General features: G+C 33.6%; 1 protein-coding gene and 1 pseudogene across 2 annotated transcripts; both read right to left on the bottom strand.

The window, feature by feature from the left end:
- Positions 1–1,092, bottom strand: LOC143536540 (chaperonin-like RbcX protein 2, chloroplastic). Its single transcript, XM_077030510.1, has 5 exons — positions 817–1,092; positions 645–736; positions 463–520; positions 225–290; positions 1–139 (listed from the first exon to the last, which is right to left on the bottom strand). Exons 1-5 carry the CDS (start codon positions 1,090–1,092, stop codon positions 26–28), a joined length of 606 nt encoding a protein of 201 aa, XP_076886625.1. The 3' UTR covers positions 1–25.
- A 486-nt stretch (positions 1,093–1,578) lies between these two features.
- On the bottom strand, positions 1,579–6,806 carry LOC143536564 (cellulose synthase A catalytic subunit 3 [UDP-forming]-like; annotated as a pseudogene). Its single transcript, XR_013135906.1, has 13 exons — positions 6,696–6,806; positions 6,198–6,393; positions 5,901–6,121; positions 5,671–5,785; positions 5,391–5,583; positions 5,041–5,307; positions 4,063–4,407; positions 3,837–3,974; positions 3,619–3,744; positions 3,325–3,537; positions 2,758–3,228; positions 2,315–2,665; positions 1,579–2,225 (listed from the first exon to the last, which is right to left on the bottom strand). The product of XR_013135906.1 is annotated as a cellulose synthase A catalytic subunit 3 [UDP-forming]-like (transcript).
- Positions 6,807–14,155: the final 7,349 nt, after the last annotated feature.

Genomic DNA, 14,155 nt, shown 5'->3' with positions numbered 1-14,155 from the left:
AAAATTTGTAAGTTGAGATCTATATTCACTTGGTATTTTGGTCATCATTAGGCCACGAAATAGTTTCCAAGAGCCTTTCCCTCATTATTTCCAGGTTTTCATCAGATATTTCCTTGTATATTTCAGCATGATCACATTCCTATAACACCACCACAAATTATCTTCTTTTTAATATTTCTCTTAGCAATAAAGAAAAGCGGATTATATCTAACGAGTGAGGTTACCTTAATCCATTTTCCATAAAGATGAAGTCGCGTGATCATCACTCTCTCAGCAAGATCTTGGTTTTCCTAGAAAATAAAGTTAACCAAGGTACCAAATTAGTCGTAGTCATTTCGACACATAAACTTGGTAATTAGTTATTAGTTAATTTAGGTTTATTTTCGATGAAAACAATTATCTAATGCACACCAAGAGCGAATCAAAGAAGAAAATGATTCGGTCTTGTGTTCTAAAATTTACCTTTGCAAGCTTTCTAAGAAATTGCTTCCCGTCTGCAGGTTCATTTTCAGCAACGAAACTGTAAATCAAGAACCCAAAAATAAATAAATTAATTAAAGAAATTCCAGCGTTTCGTAATTTTCAACTACTAAAAAAAATGCTGCAGCAAACTGAGTAATGGTGGATTGACCGGTTTCACTTACTTGTGTAGCCAGATATACTGAGGGGGGTTCATCTCATAGAGTTGATAACGAACTGTTCGAACTGCTTTTACCGTGAAATAATTGCGTAGTTCCTGCACGCATACGATTCTACTTTTCTCAACTAAAAGTAATATGTACAATTGAAATGAGAAAGAGATTTAAAAAATGGTACCAATTTAACGTCGCTGAAACCCTCTTCATACTGCCCACCAAGCTCACTAACAATTGATTTGCTGACGTTTTTCGGCTTTTTATCCGTGCAAGATGAACAAATAATCCTTGCATACCATCCAACATCCAAGAAAGAACTTATCATATTTGAATTCGTAACCAGTTTCGTTTTCTTCTTCATTTTCAGACTACGTTTAGTCTCCGAAAATAATCCAGGACCTTGGTATGAAATTGTATTTGCAGCCATAGTCATAGCCATAGCCATAGCTCCAACCATTTTTCATCTATAGATACATACACACACATATATACATACAGCTAGATTCAGATTTTTTTGTTAAAGGGTATCATACTTGTCTTATCCTCCACTCCACACTCTCTTTTCTAAGGTCCCAATTGATTCATATAAATAATATCTTTAATGATTCATCTACCTAAAAGTAATAACTTCCATTTATCTTTTCTATTGTGGTATCAAATGAGTAAATGTAACAAACAAATAAGGATGCATGCAAAATGACAAATGAGTCGTTCGCAAGCCACTCTGATCGGTGAGCTAAAAGCTTGAATCAAGTCAGATAATAGACGAGCCTTGCCTTGCCTTCCACATACAGATATTGACTAGGTTCACAACTCACAAGCCTAGCTTTTATAAAAATATAACTGGATGAAAATTACAAGGTGGTTTATAGATATAGTAACATAGCATACAAAACTGTAAAAAAAAATAGAACAAATTACATGTTTATAACTATGAAGTATCTTGAGAAAACAACAATGCAAATCTCATATCACAAAGGTAACTTAGATAATTATACATATAATTTAACAGTTGATTCCACAAAACTTGACATCCGGGCCGTTGACTTTAGTGGTAAACGGGTCGATCCGAACCCATAGCAAGGAGAAAATGGACGCAAGTAGAATGGACCACACAACGACAATAGTAGGCGTACGGTTTTGCTTCCCCATCAAACCCTTGAGGAACGGGTAAAGATGAACAATCACCCAAAATGCGAAAAACAGCTTACCGAAAAGCGGACCCCATGACTAGTAACCACTGTTGATCGCGTATGAAATTCCAGCAACCACTCCGACCAAGTTTACAATAAGCAGAGTCGTCGGCGGGATGAGAAGAGTTGTCCATTTGAACATGTAAAGCTCCGCGAAATCACCGTCTTCATCTGATGCCTTGGATGTGACAGTAAAGTTAGTGTCAATACCAGCCAGTACTTTGAGTAGACCCTGGAAAACCGCAAATAAATGGGCCGACACACCACCGATGACCCAAAACTGTTCGTTCCTCCACCATTCATCAATTCCGACACCACTCCATCTCATTTCAAGAATACCCGTGGCGAAAATAGAAAGAAAGAGGGATATAAACCATAAACTCGCAAGGTTACTAATCTGCAATTAAAATTTATCAAATCAAGAAGTTAATAACTTATTATAACATTCATGCTATTTACAACTTAAAATGATTATTAATTACTTACCTGTGGTATGATGAACTTCCCGGTGAGAAGACAGACGGCTGGGAGAGTACAGTAAACGAGAAGAGGAATGGCAGTGATAGGGTAAATGGTAGTGTTAATGTATGCAAATCTTTCGAGCCATTTTAATCGGCCGGAATAACCGTACCACATAGGACAATGCCGGCTGAACAGAATTTCAACGGAACCTAAAGCCCACCGGAGCACTTGGTTCAGACGATCGGAAAGATTGATTGGAGCAGAACCCTTGAAAGCTGCCCTAGGTGGCATACAGTATATCGACCTCCATCCACGTGCATGCATCTTGAATCCAGTAAGAATATCTTCTGTAACCGAACCATAGATCCATCCAATCTGCAAAGCTCAGATTTGAATTTATGTTAGCAAGTGAAAAATTAGGAGGAGTTGAACTATATAAGATATTGAAAAAATTAAAATCAACTTGCCTCGGCTCCCCAATCAGTTTTATCTTCATAACCGCAACTGATAACATGAATAGCTTCTTTGAGAAGCGTTTCTGGTGCTGCAGATTGTGGGACACCACCGTTCTCCATAAGTGTAGATGCAACAAACACAGCTGATTGACCGAATCTTTTTTCAAGTGACGTTTGTGACATCAGCAATGATTTCTCATCATCAAATCCAGCACCTTCAACACCTTCTTCAATATCTTCCAGACTGAATACTGGCACAGTTGGATCAACATGTTTGCTTGATTTCTTCTTATCTGATCCTTTTTTGCTCGACTTTGAACTTTTCTTTCGTGACCCGCCAAAACAGGATGACAAGAATCCCTTTTCTCTCTTCTTCTTGGGTTTTAGAGGGGGTTCATAACCGTATAATGCTGTTCGGTTGAACACGCATCCAGTACCCACATAAACTGGACCTTGAATGCCATCTAAACCTCTCAAGTTAATCTGTTCAAGAAAGCAGTTATTGTTATAAATATGTATGTTTGAAATTTTGATTATAAATTAACAGGTTAAAACAGATTAAGAAATGAAAGAACTTACATCAAAGAACACAGTGTTTCTGTTAGCATATCGATCGTTTCTGTCAATACCATCGAACCTCTGTGGAAACTGGACATAACAAACATATTTTCCAAGATTCGGGTCCATCATAAAACACATAGCTTCTCTAAGCGCTTTACTGTTATTAATGTAATGATCACAATCAAGATTCAACAAAAACGGGCCATTTGTAAGGACTGCAGATACACGGACCTGCAAGTAACAAGATTGAAAGGTGAGGATCATTTATGTCAAGAAGATAAAGTTTAAGAGCTTATTGTAAAGATTTCTTACAAGTGCATTCATGGCACCGGCCTTTTTGTGATGTTGGAAACCTGGACGTTTTTCTCTTGAAACATATACTAATCTTGGCAACTCATTACCCTCACTATCAAGCCCACCATTCTGACCCAAGAAAACCTGCAAAATATATATAATTTTTAATTAACACAGTAAATGATAATGATACATTAAAAGTTTATTATATTATATTCGAGATTTGAGATAATAACCTGTATCATTCCCGGATGATCACGTGTATTATTCCCGGGCCATGGTGTACCATCTTGCATGATCCAACCTTCATCAGGCACTTTTTGAGCCTTTGCCACAAGACCATTAATGCGAATCTTAAATTCTTCACTCTCTCTGCATAATAATAATAATAATAAAAAAGTAAAAAATAATCCACCAAATAGATATTTAACAAACAATGTTTATAACATGAAGAAATCTTACTTTCATGGCTCTGCGATCTTTAACAAAAGTTGGCTGAATTTTATCTTTTAAGTAATCAATCTTCTGAGCAAAGTACCATTCAGGAGCTCTTGGTTCAATGTTGTATTTCTTGCAAAAAGGAACCCATTTTCTTGCAAACTCCGAGGTTTCAGAGAGTGACTCAAATGACAACATGGCGGCACCATCATCAGACACGTAGCAAGAGACCTTGTCAACAGGGTAGTCAACAGCCAGGATGGATAGTACAGTGTTTGCTGTGACGAGTGGTGTTCCTTTAAAGGATCCACGGTACTCACAAAGATGTCAACTGCAGCTAGTTGTGATGGCTCTCCTTCCCGTTCATACCTGTTACAAAATTCTGTATAAGATTCCTAACACTTAACATCTCGCACTTGCTGATGTGATGCCAGCTGTCACATCAGATGCCACATATACAAATATGCTTATGTGGAAAAAAGATCATTTTGAAGGTCGAAAATGTAATTTTTTTTCTAACGTACATTTAAAAATCATTAAATGTCGCATCAGATGTCACAGGGCATATACAAATACACAAGAAACGATGTCATGCCATCAATGAATAAGTCGATGGCTGCTTGGTTTAACATGTACTTTGTTGATGTGGCATTTGTTGATGCAATGCCAGCTGTCACATCCGATGCAATGTATGAAAAAATGCTTATGTGCAAAGGAAATCATTTACAAGTTTAAAATTTTGATCTTTATCTAATGTATGCATAAAAATCAATAAATGCCACATAAGATGTCACAGGGCATATACAAGTAACAACAAAACAACAAAAAAGATGTCCTGTCACCGATTTACAATCAGTAACAAAGTGTAACTTGGTTTCTAAACTAGTAATAAGATGTAAGCTGGTTTCTTGTTTACTGATAGTTCGTGCAGTTTGTCCTTTATTTTTTTTTTAAGTTATCAAAGCATCATGCAACTTGCATAAAGATAGTTGTTTATATTACCTTAGGGATAGACGGTCTAGATAAGTCTCACGGTTTACTGGAAGCCATTTAGGGAACTGATCCAATATCCAAGATATTGCAAACCAGATCTCACAGATAACAGAGAGTAACCATAAAGGATACGCGTTCGTCACAGGGTTTGTTATTCGGTAATGCAAAAATACACAGAGAATAACCAAACGGAGAACAATAACCATTCTGTATGGATTAATCCTGGATGATGGAATCGACACTTTTCTTGAAAGTGGCTGACGAGCTTCATCATTCCTTCATAAACACAACAGATTATATTAATCAACCAGTTAAACAATTGCACTTGTTTTTATTCACTTATCATAAAACAAACTTACAGTAACGAATCGTCAAGCACGTCTGTGCTTGCATCTATATCCTGACCCCTTTCAGAAGCAGCACGGCTAGTTGTCATTGGAACAACATTCTTGTCTTGTTTCATTTTCCATCCATCAACTCTTTCTTTCCATGCCAGATTTCCTAATCCTGTGGATCCGAATTCTCTCACAGGATCCACAACTCTTATATTGGCTGCAAAAAATATGATTCATGTTAAGATAAGAATAACTAGTTATAATATAACACAGTTGTCTAATTATTGAAGCATAAAAGACGTACGGGATTGATTCACATATGCAGAATAAGGGAGAGAATGTGTCAGTCTTTCACCACCAGGTGGAGGAGATGATACCGAAAGGCGTTGAGGAGAAGCAGCAGATAACTCCCCAGAAACCTAAAAACACATCAAAAATATATAATATATATAATGTAAAATAATACAACACATAACAGTGAACACAGACACAGTAAATGATTTGTAATAAGCTAATAATGTAAAGGATTTCTACCTCATGTGTGCCAGTGAGTAAAGGTATATGGTTATGAGAAACCTCTTTATCATAAACTGGACCACTATGATCATCACCTCGTCCATATGTCATGTGCCAGTTCAGCATCCTTTCAGCAGTCTTTTGTTTCTCATTCTGAGTTTGTGAAGAAAATGGGAAATTGGTGGTTTCATCATCACCGTCAATATCTTCTTCTCTGTCTCCAGGAATAGCAGGGCTTCCTGTGTTCAAATTAAGTTAATAATCAATCAGTTACATGTCAATTAATTATACATCAAGAAGTAAGATCTTCAATACCTTTAAGTCGTTTGTATCTGGTCTTGCATTGAGGGCAAGACTGGTTGCCATCCTTGCGCTCATATTCATAGCAAGGCCTACAAACCGGAAACGCACAGACATCACAGGCAACAAAAGGATCTCCTTTCGCTGTAGTTCCAACAGTATCCCCACAGATCTGGCAAACCTGACCCCCAACATTCTTCATAGAAGTCCCCTGAGCAATCCAAATGTCACATATTAATATGATCCAACTATCCAACTACTATACTATAGCTCAATCTGTTAATTTCTCACCCTAATCAAAATAATTCTCACGAAATCAGTGAATTAACATGATTATGCATCTAGCATTCTAACCTCAACTAAAACTGTTAAAATCAAATAATCCAATAAACATTTCCAATATCAAAAATAACTAACACAGATCAGATAACTTGCAGCAGCTGACAACTAAAAGTGTAATTATTATTATTAGTGACTACAATTATGATCTAAATACAATAATTTAGTACTAACCCCAGTCTCTCCTTCAGATTCCATCTCTCCTTGCTTAGAAGAGCAATCAATCAGCTACAATATCGATAAATCACTCGCCGCAAGCAAACATAACCACAGATCTACACGCAACCGGGACCTGGTAAACAAGATTAAAGCTTCAGCTTCCTAATTCATCAACAGAATTAGTTAAATCAACATCAAAATCTCAGTCAAAACACTCACATTCACTATATAACACACAAGATCTAATCAATTAATGTAACATTATCAACTAATACGATTCAACAAGTGTAAATTATTAAAACTAGGTCAATTCGTTACCTAACAAATTAATTTATCAAAATCTCAGTCAAACATCCGAATTGACCATACAATAACGCGAGATCTAATCAATTGCCGTAACAATTAGAAACTAATACGATTCAACTAGTGTATATTATTTGAATTACAGCAATTAGGTCAAATCGACGAATAAAACATTCATACCTGTGAAGATCTGGAGTGAAGCGGCAACAGAGAGTCAAAGACAGTGAATGGAGTTATGAGATCAAATCTGAAGAAGAAGAAGTATAATATAAATTGAGAAGCACAAGGGGCTGTGTAGAGTAAATAGTATTATATATATAAATAATAATGCAGAGTGTGTGTTATTGTAATGATACAAGATGTTCCAGCTGTGTTAATATCGAGATCGAAATGCCTAACAGACACGAAAGTAACGTATTTTATTTCTTTATTTATTTATTTAAGTTAATTACGTCAATATGCAATAGAATGCACTCGACTTTTGATCCGGGTAAAACCATCACCAAAGGCCAACGCTGGTGAGCACTCGTCCGAAGACACGGTGGTGTGATCAGATAAAACTTATTCAGAACAAAGATTCAGCCGGTGAACATCAGACTCTCATCTGGTGTCTCTGAAACTAAATGATAGGAGTTGGAATCAAGCATGGGTCACATGAAACGATATACTTTTATGTTTATTATTTTAATTGAATTTTTATGCAGTTGGTCTATGGTTTGAATTTGATATGTAATTAGTTGCGTAAAACTTGCGCGTTGGAACTGACGGTGTGTCTTTTGGTGTTGGTGTGTTTGTTGTAACAAATGAAAGAGAGAACACAAAAGGTATATTTGTAATGTTTCGACTCCAAAGGGTCATGTATAATGATGTTTCAATTCTAAGATCTATGAATGTAGTTTTTAACATATTTGGGGACAGATTCAAACATGTGATGGTTGACTTTTAACTCATTTAAAAGTTATCATTTCGGTTTGTTACAATATCGATACTAAAAGATAACAATTATTAGAAAAAAAATAGGAATTAAAAGAAAGAAAAGCCAATTTTGACACAAATCCTAAAATTGCTATTTTAATAATACTTATTGTAGTTACAGAAAAATTTTTATAGGTATTAAGCGCGATCACTGTCAAATTATTTTTCCAAAGAGTTACCGGTTACCACCAATTTTTTTTATAAATATAATACCCTATCGTTTGATTTTTTTTATAAAACCCCACGGTTTTTATAAACAAATGCTAGAAAAATTATAAAAACTTAGTGTTTAATAGCATTCAAACTTGAAGGGGCTTGTTGTAAATTGTTAGATAACATAACTTTAAAGAAAAAACAAAAAACAAATAGGAATTTTAACAAAAGGATCGGCCTCACCTGCTGCTCCCTTCTCCCTTCTGCCTTCTGTTCTCTCTGAGTTCACCAATCACCGCCGCCGCTCATCCACCACCGCAAGGTAATACTTTATCTGCTCTTCCTTTGTGTTATTGTGTTGTTAAATCAATGATTATAAAATTAAGGTTTGTAATTGTGAATTGGGGATTTAAAAAAATTAGTCAATTAAGCTTGCAATAGGTTTTGTATGATGAAATTTTACTCTAACTTAACCTATTTGAATGAATAAAAAAAAATTATATATATGGATGTCATATTGTTTGATCCGACCCGAACTGAATCACCGACACAAACCGAATCGCTGACCTGAAAATTTTTAGATCCATGACTTCGGTTACCGCCATAACGATGCCTAGGCTTCACCACTTACGTTAAGTATTAATAATTGATTTTGAGGTGGTGTTTTATTAATTATAACAATGATAACAACTTAGGCCCACCACATTATATAAAAAGTATAAATAAAGAAAGTTGTTGAAATATCAAAATAATCAAGCTTGTCTCTTTCTCCAGTTTTGGATCACCTCACCGACAGCAATTTTTACACCGACAGCAAATAAAGTTTATTATTTTTGGGCGTTAATAGGTCGAACTCAAAACGTTTTATATGACTTTTAACAAGAAAAAAAACCTAAAGTCAATAAGTTGATAGCAACTATAAGTATTACTATCACAAAATTATATATTCACGTATATACAAAATGTTTTATGCAATTATGTTTATTAGAATATGGTTATAAAAATTCCATCTAGACGTCGACTAATCACTGATTAGTCGTTAGTCGTCAACTCATTGTCCGACTATAAACTAGTAATTAGTACAACATTGATTATTAATTATTACATTGCAAGTCAAAATTTACTTCTCTTTGACCTTAAAAGACATAAAATGATAAAATACAAACCAATTTAAATTTGAATAAATTAAAACTAACTCAAAATTGTTTAGCTAAATCTAAACCTACAAACTGTGCATGTTGATAAGGATGGCAACTCAAAAGGGTTAATGTTTTCCGATAGCATTTGTAAAGCGCGTTCTCATATACGCCATGTAACTGATACACATTACTTATATTGGGTATACTCGTTAATTTGTTGAAAAATAAGTTTACTTATTGGAATTTTCAAGTATATATCTTGTTATTCTTATTATATTTAGAATTTTTTACTTAGTGAAATTGGAAATTTAAAAAGTAAAAAGTTAGTGATTTAGAATATTTTATTAAGGACTAATAAATATAAAACTAAAATGAGAATGTTTGTGAATATGGTTATCGACGGATATGTATGAAAACTTAATACCATGCCCATCTCATTTTCACAAAAGTTTATAGAAGTGATCTCATGCCTTAAAACAAATCATGTTTTGGGATTCAAATTTTACTATCCTAATCAGGCACATCTCTCACCCCACATATGGCTCAGCCGCGGTGTCAAGCCTAATCCGAGGGGGGGGGCAAGGAATTTAAAAAAAAAATACATTTTATATATAAGTTGTTTATAGTGTGGATTTGTATAAAGGGCCTAAAACTTATCCAAAACTCCAAACATAAACAAAATAATGGATATATGCCCTTCAAAGTTATGATATTAGTGATAATTAAGCCTAACTGTTTGTTTTTAATTGATAAATTGAGCTTAAGTCCTAACGATTCTAATCAATTGATAAATAATCTGACCCAACAATTTGCAACATCCATGATCGTATCAATTATGAAAAATTGATCAACAATTTTACTTTAAAGAATGCTAGGAGCATCTCTCAATTTGTTTTAGCTTTATCTTGTTTTATTTTTTATTTGTGCAGGTTAATGCTACAATAACTTCATTTTATTTATTGTTATTACAATTATTGTCAATCTTTTGAGAAAAAAAATATTTAAAACCTAGTTTCCATATGCATCATACGCTATTGAAATCTCAAAAATGGACCGTATCCTAATATCCTGTTTGTTTACATTTTTGTTCGCAAGTTAGAAATTTTTATTTACTTTTGTGTAATTTATTTTTTTAATATGCAAATTGGTCCTTGGAAGTATTGCTTAATTTACACGTTTACTTTTAAGATTTATTTTATTTTATTTTATTTATTTTTAATTAAGACCAGATCTTTATAGAAAAAAGTGCTCTCTTTATGATTTCATGTCAATAAAAAGGGTTGAGCACGATACATATTCCCCGTGACACGTTTTATGATTTAAAAGCAAATGTAATGATAAAAATATAGAGCAAATTTAATGGTTGAGTGAGTATGCAACGATGGATGCATGTAGTGTTGATCATAATTAGTGAGACATTAAATGGTGGAGTTGGTTTTTGTTTCTAAACCAAACCGGCTGGCATCATGTAATTGGATTCTTTATACTGGAACATGTCAATGGTTTATGTTATTGGTATGAAAATATCTATCTAGAAAGTTGGAGCATGTTTGAGGTTGAGTTTGAAAATTGCTTATTTCTTATAAGTGTTTTTAAAAAGTCAACAAATAATGTGTTTGGCAATAACAAAAATCTTTCCTATTTTAGTTTTTTGAAAAGGTTAAAAAGCAGTTTTTCAAAAGCCTCAAATCATGGCTTTTCAGGCTTTTTGAAAAAGCCAATAAGCTAATAAGCATTTTTCAAGCTCAATCCCAAACACCCCCTTAGTGGATATTTATGAAATGTTAAAAAGAACTTGATTAAGTTTACTTCGGTTTGTTTATTTATTCTTTTAACAACGTTTGGAAATACCCGAGTGAGTCTTTTTGAGATGAAATGCTAACAGTTCATACTGATTTTAACATTTTAGACTGACTCACACATGTGCACCATCAAGGAGGAAACCATCATTATGAGAAAACCACGTTGAGTCTTATTTCAAACATATGAGTATGAGACCTTAAAACCCTAAACCTTAAGTCCTTAACCATCACCCAAATGTCATTGAATCGAAAGTTCAGTGGTTGTTTGTTTAATTTAGTAGAAATCAAACTCAGTTGGTTTCCGGCATTGCATTTGAATATTAAAATCGTTGTTTTATTAGTTATTTTACAAACTCAGTTCGTTTCATTATTTTTTATTATTTTGATTATTCTTATATGTATATATTGGGTTACGTTCAAATAAGAAGTTTGATTTTTCTAAGAAGGTTAGGAAGGGGGTATTTTAGTCTAATACTTTAATATCAAAACCCACTTACTTTAATCTCAAAACCCACTTAAATTAATTTCAAAAACCCACTTACATAAAACCCAATTACATCTTCACTCATTTCTTACAACCACCACCACTCCACCGCCCACCGCCACCACAACCGTCACCCACCACCACCACCTCGCCGGAAAAGTCCGAAAAAACACAATGAAAAACAGTATGAAAAACACAATGAAAAAATACACTATGAAAAAAAAGCACAATGATAAAAACACAATAAAAAACACAATTGTATGACACAATGTAAATAACACAATGGAAAAAACACAATGAAAAAAAAAAACAATGAAAAATACTATTGTATAACACAATTTTGTAAAACACAATTCGGTAAAACACAATTTGTAAAAAACCCACTAATTTTTTTTAATTTTTATATTATAATATGGTACTCATATAAAAGATAAAAAGACACTCATTATTATGGTGAATTTGTTTTTCAATAAAAACGTCGTAAAAAAAGTTATGGACGTTTTAAAATGATGGGGGAATTTGGCATGTGCCTTGCATGTGAAGAGGAAAAGTCAACAAATGTGTTATTTCTTTTATGCCCTTTACCATGTGTTCACGCTTGATTTCCTCCTAAACTAATCTCAACCCTTCATATTCAAAATCAATGGACAAGATTACTTCTTATCCTTCCTACAAAAAGTATACTTCCTATTATAACCTAACTCTGTATATATTAACTATTTTTGGATTTTTGAATGTATCACGTATTTTGGACTTGGAGGACCAATTTGACCTTTAGAGCATTCATATTCATATTGAAGCTTTAATTTTCATCTTTATAATTTAACAAGAAAAATATTTTTTTTTTTTATTATTATTTTTTTTTGAAAAACTCTCACTTACAACTCTTTATCTCTATCTTATTCATAAATACTTATCTAATTATATTTTCTTGCTTTTATACACTCACAACAAAACATAAGGTGTCGAATATCAGCCTCTAAAAAATATTGAGGCGTAATTTAGTTTTTTTTATAACTTTTCTCTATTATAGAGAATCTAGTGTAGTGGTTTCTTGTTATCTCCTCTAGTGTTTGTTTGTTTGTGTTTTTTTTTTCTATGTTATATAGAAAGTATGGATATAAAGGCTTTAATGTAAATGCACTTAGTGAAACTTTAAAGTCATCCATCGATGCTCATCTTTCCTGCCTGCAGAAGAAATAGAAACATAAACCTTACATTTTAGCGTGTATATGAAACCGTTTCAAGCATATTCAAGCTGAATGGGGGAAAATGAAGTTAAAATGAATGTCTGGAGTTTGGTTTCTTCTTGTAACTAATTGAAATTGAAAAACATTCTCATGCTTTCTTGTTTTGAAGAAGGTGCTGTAGAAGTAGATTTTAGAGAATCTAAAGAGTGGGTAGAGTGAATGCCAGTGAGAATGAGATAGAGGGATTAGAGGTATTTGGAGGATTGTGGGAAATGTGAACAAGTGGCATTGTGAAGTTGGAGAAACGAAGTTCATTGGTTTCATGTTGGACTAAGAAGAGGAGTGTGGATTGGGATGGCAAAGTGGAATTTATCCTCAATGAATCGAACATGACTATAGCAATGTATAGACGATTTTTTGAGGATCAAAACATCTATGGCGATGGTATGATGGACTATATCCGAGAAAAATGCAACATGAGGAACGCAAATCCATCTTGTGACCGATTATAAGGTCGAAGATGGTGTAAGCATTGACACTGAATAACAACTCTTGGTTGAACATCCAAGAATCAAGGTAAAGTGAATTTGTTAAAATCCATGTAAATTGTCATACCTTCTTATGATTGTGTGGTTCTCTCTAACTACTTTAATTACGTTTTTATATTGTGATTTTCTTTTTGAGTTGTTAGAATTGCTGTTACCTTATCACCTCTACAATCAGAATAACAAATTCAATCCTATTAGATTTTTACATATATGCACTTGTGGTAGGAGTGCATGTATTGTGTGTGGGAGTCAACCATCACAAGGAAATAAGTCTAGAACATCATAATCATGTGGATAAACCATAATAAACACGCCAAGGGATAAAAAAAATAACAATAAAAGGAAAAGGATCTTTGTGTTCGGTGAAACAAAGATGTTAAACTTTATCATTCTAAATAAATAGGAGGACATGTCTTTTAAATTGAAGAACAACATGGATTAAAAATACAAGAACTCTAAAAACTAATTTAGCTGTGTTTTTCTTCTCTCCCTAAAACCATACTAAATAAATTGATGTTGCTACTTTCACCTTCACTTTTTGCGAGGTTAATTATATTAGACTCCTTGTAGTAGTAAATAGAGAAATAACAAACCGTCATAGATAATTCAATGACATTTTAGAGAATATGAAATTTGAACCATATGTACAAACCAAATTTGTCAGGGTCACGTCTTATGGAGAACTTTACTAGGCCAAACATGCGGCACACAAAATAGGAGGTCGATGTCATCAAGGTTATTATAAATAAAAAGATGTACGTGACAATATCTTCGTGTCAAAATTATTGTACAATAAAGATGTGCGTACAAGTAGATCTCGATCTCACTTATTGTCGAACGTGTACTTAATGAATAACTGTATCAACAATTTTCAACCTAGC

The sequence above is a fragment of the Bidens hawaiensis genome, unplaced genomic scaffold, assembly GCF_021521415.1.
Source record: "Bidens hawaiensis isolate Kalapana, Puna unplaced genomic scaffold, B.hawaiensis_p1.1 tig00010814_1, whole genome shotgun sequence".
NCBI lineage: Eukaryota > Viridiplantae > Streptophyta > Magnoliopsida > Asterales > Asteraceae > Bidens > Bidens hawaiensis.
Note: the sequence above shows the minus strand (reverse complement) of the source record. Positions and strands in the feature narration are given on the sequence as shown.